Source organism: Nicotiana sylvestris, chromosome 8 (assembly GCF_000393655.2).
Source record: "Nicotiana sylvestris chromosome 8, ASM39365v2, whole genome shotgun sequence".
Lineage (NCBI taxonomy): Eukaryota > Viridiplantae > Streptophyta > Magnoliopsida > Solanales > Solanaceae > Nicotiana > Nicotiana sylvestris.
The window spans coordinates 6,520,934-6,529,541 of NC_091064.1; the positions used below are offsets into that span (position 1 = coordinate 6,520,934).

Genomic DNA, 8,608 nt, shown 5'->3' on the forward strand with positions numbered 1-8,608 from the left:
ACTCTTTTTGGCTTGACCAAGAAATTTTACATCCTCTGAATCGCACAGAATTTAAGCCGAAAGAACTCATATCATCATATGATAATGGTCATCATTGTTTGACTGATTTGGTGCTGGTCTACAGTAGCGGAGCTAGAGAGAAAGTAGATTCACCTAAAAATTATACTGTATATATTAAATTTTGAATTCCCTGAACTTCTTTACGGGTTTATTTTTTTTTCTTTTTTTGAATCCCATTCGTGACAATCCTGCCTCCCTACTGCTGGTCTATATTACTACCATTCTCTAGCCTTTTCTAGTAGTCATCTTGTGGTCACACTAATTCTCAAATCTTATCAAGTTTATGATCTATTCGACTCATTCATGAGTTAGTTGAGACAATACAAACTCCAATTGAACAAATAATAGCAGATTGCGTTGACAAATGACACTTTCGATTTTTCACTTCAACGACTCGGAACGATGACTTTCGATTATTGACTTCAACTCTACCTATATAAAATAAAAGGAATCAATCACTAGGTCCCGAGCAATTCTACCTTCTTCCTTTATCCAACGCTCATATCACTGTCTCTTGGACTCTTCAACCTGATTTCTACATTTATAGCTTGAAAAAAGCAAAAGAGGCCATCTTTTAATGACTATTCTCAGCTTCCTTTCTTTGGTAGTAGGATAGATTCAACTATATGTATCTCCACTTTTCACATCGCTCCGTCTAAGCTCATCTCAGTCCAATATTATATAATAACTACAAGCCCTTTAATTCTTTGAAGTTACAAAATCATCAAATTGTCGAAAACAATCTGCACTTGTCTCAGCTTCATTTGATTTTACAAGCTCCCTTGCTTTACCTATTCACGAAAACGAATTCAATATTTGTCCTTCCTGATCGAGATCTGAACACAATATATTGACACGAAAGCTGTGGACAGGGGCAGAGCTACAATTCTTATGGGTTCGGCAGAAGCAATAGTGTTAGCCCAAACGATGTATTTGTATTTAAAATCCAGTTAATATGTATAGGCAACTTATCCAGAATCTAGTAAGCTGCTTTTTCTAGGATGCAGAACCCATAAACTCAAAATTCTAGCTCCACCTCTGACTGTGAAATGTATCAACAGTGCAATTGTTTTCGTCTTGGATCCTCATTCATTTTATAGATTGATTCATAAGTAAGCAAAACTATTCAACAAACAGAAAAAATGGTTTGCAAGTTTGATTAAATCAATCAAGTACAAGTAATTAATGAAGTCACAATCACGAACAATCCACACCATTTCCCCACGAACCAACTTTCCCCTTTCGTCTTTTTTTTTTTCTTTTTTTTCCTTTTACCAACAGGGTGAAGAAACGATAAATCCACATGAAATTCTCCATCATTACCTGGTGCGGCTCGTAGTGACGTTGATTCCCTCTTTAATAGCTCGGAAGCTTTTGATATTTACTGTTTGAAGTGAAATAATAAAAATATCTCTAGATTGAGCTTCTCAACAGATACGGCACTACACATCCCAGCAAAGCACCGGCAAGAACCTGCATTCATCTCAATGACAATAACGTCCAGTTAAGAAAAACACAATTTACTTAGTTAACTCCAGTTAAGAAAAACATAATTTACTTCGTTAACTTCCAGTTAAGCAAAACATAATTTACTTTGTTATCACACTAGTTTCTTTTATTTGAATGTGTGACATATTGGTTGTAGATGTGTCCAAAAATGAGGTACATAAAATGTTGTATCTCTCAGATTATTGTCGTCGCCAAATGGAAATGAAGAATGGTAATCCTCAATTTCTTCAACTGCAAAAGAAAAGTATAAACCAGAATATCATGGCAATCATACCTGAAAGGGAGTGTGCCCAAGTGAATCTCGGAGAGGTCTAACATTGGCAACAGGGTGCTCAGGAGGCAATTCACAGACTATCTGATTCAACAACTGCATCAAAATCACCAATTTTAATACTTATTGTGCAGACGGAGAAACTTCAAAGCAATTTTATTGCAAACTAGCAAGTGCCAATATCGCAAGTGCCAATATCGACTACCACAACTTTTTATAACCACATAGTAGAAAAATAGGGAAAATCATCAGACGCCACGGTACCAACCAAATTGTTTTAGCATAGAATGAAGAATAATTTTGAAATACCGAGATTGATTTAAAGAAAAAGTTCTTTCTAATCGGATAAATCATCCATCAGTTGATTTAAAGAAAAAATTCTTTATAATCGGATAAATCATCCATCAGTAAAGTAATAAAAACGAGATCAACAAGGTGGGAATGAAAAATTACTTCAGCTTGGCGACCAGCATGAAGCCTAACACCAGTAGCATCATACATTACCTGTAATAAAGGAAATTGATATAGGTTAATGAGGAGAAAACTAAAAGTTCATTATGCAAAATATAAACAAGAAAAATTGATATAAGAAGCTGCATTTGGACAAAATTGTAGACATCTAAGGGAAATATATACAGATTCCTTCCCACTCTCCCCCACCCCCAGATAACAAAATATACAGGCTAGCCACTCTCTTCCAAAGGAGTATGCATGTTACACGTATATGTGTGTATGCACATGCATATGAATTCCCAGGCTAGATGCTCTCTTCCAAAGAAGCAAATAACCATGATGTATGACATTGCATCTGCTTTCTTCTGTTCATACATAAATATATTTAAGTAAAATTCAGATGCAAAAGAAGCTAACCAAGACAAGGGAGCTGCCAAACGTAACAATAATTATGTGAAACAGGATTTTTTACTTGGATAAACAGAAAAAACATCAAGATCATGACAAAGTGTCAGCAAATAAAAGGAGTGAACACTGGCTGTCTTTTTCTTTTTCTCATTTTTTGTTTTCGTGTTGGGGTAAAATTGAGTCATGTCTTTACAAGGCAAACATCAGCCGAGAAAATTACAAAGAAAATAGGACAAAACCTGGTTAAGACTTAAGAATTACTCACCACACATGCCAAAACCACCGCAATTGCGAAGACAGATCCTCCAGCTCCTTCTTGTAAATAAACTGCCATTACCAGAGCAGTAACAGTTGCTGAATGTGATGATGGCATTCCACCTGAGCTAAGCATCCTTTTTGAATCCCATTTCCTCTCCTTGTACCTGCAAAATCTAACAGGGCATATTCAAAAATTAACGAAGAAATAGAAAGAAAAGGTAAGAGAAAACATGGTAACCATGAAAAAGTAAGCTCTTGAAATTCAAAGCTCAATCCACACAAAGTCCATGTTTCTCCACTTTTTTTGTCAATAACAACCAACTGAATGAACATCTATCATAAGATCCGAGTACATGCTATCATGCCCCTTCAATCTATGTTGTCACAACAAATAAAACTATGACTCACTCCACCCTTCACTTAGCTAGTTTAACATTATGTTTGTTTTGACGAAAGGGAAGCATGAGGGGCCTTGTTGATCTAATTTAAGGAAGTAGTTAACCTCCCACTCGCCTCCTTTTCCACTTTCCCATAACCAATTAAGGGATAATAGTCCTTAGCGCTCTCTCTTACATCTTTCGTTTTTCCTTTTTTCTTTTTCTGAAAGTACCGCTCTCTTTTACATTTCTTCCAGGAACCCATCCTCTCAATTCAAGCAAAGACAGCTACAATAATTTTCAGTTTTTCACATTAAAGATTGTGTTACATAATTTCAGATTCTCCTCCAACTGAGAAGAAGCTGTATTCTGAACCTAGATATCGATAAACAGTAATTAAGTATCCCAGTTCAATTAGAAACAGACCAAGAATGACATTTAGATTTCACAGATATCCTCTTTTGCATTTCTGCAATGTTAATTCAGATTACTACTCTATCGTACTTCAACTATGTATTAGCAATTCAAATTTTTCCTTTAACAAAAAGAAGAGAACAGAGGGACTAGTCAACGTTTTCTTTTGCAGTTATGTTTAGTAAACTGACGTTATTCAACCAGTAATTCTCCACCCTCCTAATGGACCTTGATATATAATGATATGGGCTGCCATTGGCCCAACTCACTTAATTTTTACGTTGAACATGCAATTCATCCCATGTGAGCCAATTTTCAGCATATCAATACTCATATAGACAACAAACATGCAAGTAGATTAATCACATACTTCTGCTGCAATTCCATAAATCTTCATTATTGCATTTTGCACTGGAAGATCATCAGAGTTCCTTCATTTCTATATAGGTTGTGTGGATGGTGAAGTTCAAAAGATACCTCGTTATTGCATTAAATAGGCTAAAAGTCCTACTGTAACATTTGAAATTCTATCCTTCAGTTTCCCCAACCTATTCAACCGTTAAAATGTGAAACATATGCACTTATAATTCTTACTAAGATAATAGATGAAAAATTAATCTCACACTGCGCATAACAGTTCTTTTGTTCATGTAACATACACAATGGTGCTTTTATTTTGGTTAGGTCATGCCGTATTTTAAGTTCTGGGATACATGGTCCACTGGCATTATCCTGTTCCTCCCCTTTTAAATATGACTTGTATATTTATCACTCTACAGCTTTTACAATACCAAAAGAAACTCAATATCGTTGGTATTGGCATATTAGGATTTAGGTGTTATGGAACTTTACCTTTAGCATTTGAAAGTTGATAGTAAAAGCAAATATTAGAATTATGCAGATCATGATGAGACTAGGTGATTTTAGCAAGACAGGGAGGGAAATTACATATAATTAAGCCATGATCGTATAAAGGACCTGAATTTAGGATTAGACACCTTTTCCATCAGAGAAAAAGACCAGAAGTTTCGAAAAACACAAGTGGATCTTAACCTATTTCAACACTATAGGGAGGTATCAAAATTCATCACCACGTGAAGGTAAAGGAAAAAAAAAACAATTGTTTATATTTGAGTCGGGGGAGATGTATCCACCAAGCTAAAAGCTTTACTAAAGCTTAAACACTGAAATAACAGCATACTAGATACAGAGGGATCATTATCACCAAGGGGATGGCTAGTGATTGAGACATAGGATAAAAATTTAGAGATCCCAACCCTGCTTCAATACTCAATGTGAGCCCATTCGCCCCAATTTAGATGGCAAGTTTATCCAGCACCTGTGCTTGCACACTCTAGCACGCTGCATAGTGTATTAGTAGAGGTGTGCGTATTGATTGGACACCTACGTCATTGAAAAAAGATATGGAGGGATCATTATCCTTTTATCTACCATTTTTTAACTGATTGTGTTAGCAGGTTTCAAAACCTTCCTATAAGTTTTATTTCGATCTTCTCAAACAATCAATGTCTTTGAACTTTCTTGAGGATCAGCATTTCACTATATGCTATTTTCTCCAGAAATTCAACAACCTAAACCTCAATCGCTCGCCCAGTCGGCGTGAATTTGCAGCAACTTCCGGTTTCAAAAGCAGTTTAAACAATATAATGACTGCAATAATATCAACAACTTTTTTTGAACATATCCACTGACAACAATACGAAAGGCATCATCTTTCTTTCTTTAATGAAACTGCATCTACTAACTATTCAACTACATTTGATATTAGTCATTATGCCTAGAAATAATTTTAAAAAGAAAGGCCGGATCAAAAGGCATAAGCAGCTAAAGACTAAAAAGACAATACTCGACTCCGTCACTAAAGGCGATAGACAGGCGAATCCAAGATTTGAACTTTACAGGTTCAAGTTCCGGATTTTACCACACCTCATTTAATTTACTGGGTTCGAGATCTATTACTCCCGCATCCCAATTTATGTGGTGCATTTTAACTGGACAATTGGTTAAAGAGAACAGCAAAGACTTATGAAACTTGTGGTGTGAAGTAAGTTAGAAATATTTCTGTGGCTATAATTCATCTCATTAAGGGAAAATTAGGAAGTTTAAAGTTAAATTGTTTCAAAATATAGAAATATTTCTTTTCCGGAACACACTAAAAAGGAGATTATCACGTGAATTGGAACAGAGTTTTAACGCATATACAACCCCTGAGCCAGAGCTATAAAGACTAAAAAGACAACCTTGATTCTGTCAATACAAGGCGATAGACAAATGCGATTCCAGGATTTGAATTTTATAGACTGGAGTTCGGGAGTTTACGACTCATTTGATTTCCTAGGTTCGAAATCTATTATTTGTACTTATTAAATGAATTTTTAACACATATACAAATTCTAAGCCAAAACTACTAGGTTCCGATGAACTCATCATAACATCAGCACTACATATCATTAGAAGCGAAACATAGAACGGATGTTTTTACCAGGTGGTGAAGAGCTTGAGGAACTGAGCAATAGCACACGCAAGGAATGCTGAAACGAGGGGAACGTTAGCAGGTGAAATCGATGGCTGCGATGAATACGACCGCGCACTTGACGATGCATCAGCGGCTGTTAGCACTTCGTTCATTTGATGAGCTAATTTGAGATATAGAGACGAACGAAGATTGATAATTTTTAGGAAGCTTCTAGAGCCAAAAAAACGAGACAATTTTGCAAATTTGTGCAGAGGAAGCTTTGGTTGTGGTGGATCTAATGGAAGAAGGAATGGACCCCGCCGTCGCCGTCGCCGTCGCCGGCGATCGGAGATTCGGAAGTTTACGACTTTGATAGGCTGTTGTGATTGGTGATTGTGGACGGCGAAGGCGTCGGCGGTGGACCCACGCGGGCTGTAAAAGATCAGAAGTTTGTGTACGAAATGGATATTCTCATAAAAACTGGCATATGGGTGTACATTTGGTGGGACCCACTTGACTTATTGCCTTGGGCTATCTCCAACTTGATATGTTCTTTAATTTTATTTTTTTGAATTAGTGTGCCTACACCTAACTAATTTATGGGATACACATAATTCAGCCATCAAAGTTTGGGTAGATAAAATAGAAGGAAAAATGTGATTAAATCTGTTATTTAAAATAAAGTAACTTTTCTTTCGTTAAAAGTTTGATTCTAATATTACTATTATATACATTAGGAAATAGTCCGATTTTTGTAGCTGATCATGGAGGTCAGATAGAAAGTAAGGGTTCACCAAATAGTATTGAGAATCAGGTTCTCTATCAGTTTCTATAATAAGCAAGCAGTAAGTAAAGAACACGCGATATTTACATAAAAAACTCTCGGTTCAAGGGACTAAAAATTACGACTTACCCTAGTAGGATTTTAGCTGCACTAAACTAAGTAAACTTTATATTACAACCTATTGCAATTTAGGAATTAAACTCTTAATCCCGCACCCTTTATAATAACTCTACTGTAAGCAGTTTGCAATTACTCTATTACAAAGTAACGCTCTTGACTAACTCTAACAAACAACCAAAACAATAATGGTTAAATGATGTCCTACGAAATACTTCTAAAAAGTTGTGTAAGAATTGTAAGCACGTGATTTTTGCTTTACGGACAATCGCTCCAAAAAGAAAATAAAAATAGTGACAAATGGTTTCGCTGTACAATTTTTCGATCTTTCCGTGACATGTGTTGTTAGTCGTTTGTGGGTCTGTCCATTTTGCATCTAGTCATTATCAAACAAAAATACAAATACAAAAAAATATATATAAAATATATGTGTCGTTAAAAGAAAATTCAAAAATATAAATATATGTGAGTCGTTCGTTCTAGGTTGTGATTTAACTTACTTAAATATTTTTGTGATAATTATGTGGAAATGTTACAGTGTTGTTGATTTTAATTTCACTATTTTATTTATTATTATTAAAAGAAAAAAAAAGTAAAAGAGTGAGGGAAAACCGGTTTGGGCCCAAAAGAAATGAAATAAAACAGGCCCAAACCCGCACTCAGACCCAGTCCAAGTCCAGGCCTGCCCAGGTACCTCCTGAAACGACGCCGTTTCAGGCAAATAAATCTAAGCCGTCCGTCCAGGCCAATCCAACGGTTCAGAACCCCTTTCAACAACCCGTGTTCAAACCCGACCCAATAACCAATCCGACCCAACCCCTCATTTAAACCAAACGACCCCGTTTAACTACTGAACGACCCCGTCTTGTTTCTCACCCTCAGATCCAAGCCGTTGAGATCGTATGATCCAACGGCTCAGATCCAATCAACCCCCCCATATATAAACTCAGCCCTTTACCCCGCACCCCCTATCCGAACCCCCCCTTCAGTCATCTCCTTCCCCAACCCCTTCTCATCCTCGAACCCTAGCAGCCGCCCCAGTATCCCTCGCCATTAAAGCCGGCGGCATGAACGCCGATGACCGCCTCCTGAACACCCTAGGACCACCTCACTGTCCTGAACACGAATCCACTAACCACGAGCCTCGAATCACTTTCGTTCGTCTCGAATCTTCATTTGAAGATTTGAGTCGAACCCGGATCTATGCCAAACCACCCCATCTTCATACCAGACACTCCCCTGACCTCCTCGTGACCAAACCAAGCTTGGTTTGGTCCGAATCTACCCACAACTCCTAAAAATCCAGATCTGAAAATCCAGAACTTGAAACACATGCACCTGGGGAACCCGGCCAGTTTTGACAAGGGTTTGAGGTCTAATAGACCTTAATCAAGGTGTTCTCATGTGAGAACACCCTGATTAAAGTTTGTTCGGCCTCAAGGGTTCGAAGTTGAATCAGAATTTGGGTCATTTTTGATTTC

The 8,608-nt window shown here is 37.0% G+C and overlaps 1 protein-coding gene across 2 annotated transcripts; it reads right to left on the reverse strand.

Annotated features, from left to right (window-relative positions):
* Window positions 1-334: 334 nt before the first annotated feature.
* LOC104212861 (uncharacterized) lies at window positions 335-6,707 on the reverse strand. Of its 2 annotated transcripts, XR_707462.2 has the most exons (6): window positions 6,254-6,707; window positions 2,967-3,123; window positions 2,294-2,344; window positions 1,844-1,936; window positions 1,384-1,533; window positions 335-851 (listed from the first exon to the last, which is right to left on the reverse strand). XR_707462.2 is itself a non-coding variant. In XM_009762221.2 (5 exons), exons 1-5 carry the CDS (start codon window positions 6,397-6,399, stop codon window positions 1,474-1,476), a joined length of 507 nt encoding a protein of 168 aa, XP_009760523.1. In that variant the 5' UTR covers window positions 6,400-6,675; the 3' UTR covers window positions 1,130-1,473. The 2 variants fall into 2 exon arrangements, 1 of the variants encoding a protein (XP_009760523.1); XM_009762221.2 differs by lacking the exon at window positions 335-851 and having other exon boundaries at window positions 1,130-1,533; window positions 6,254-6,675.
* Between the last annotated feature and the right edge of the window lie 1,901 nt (window positions 6,708-8,608).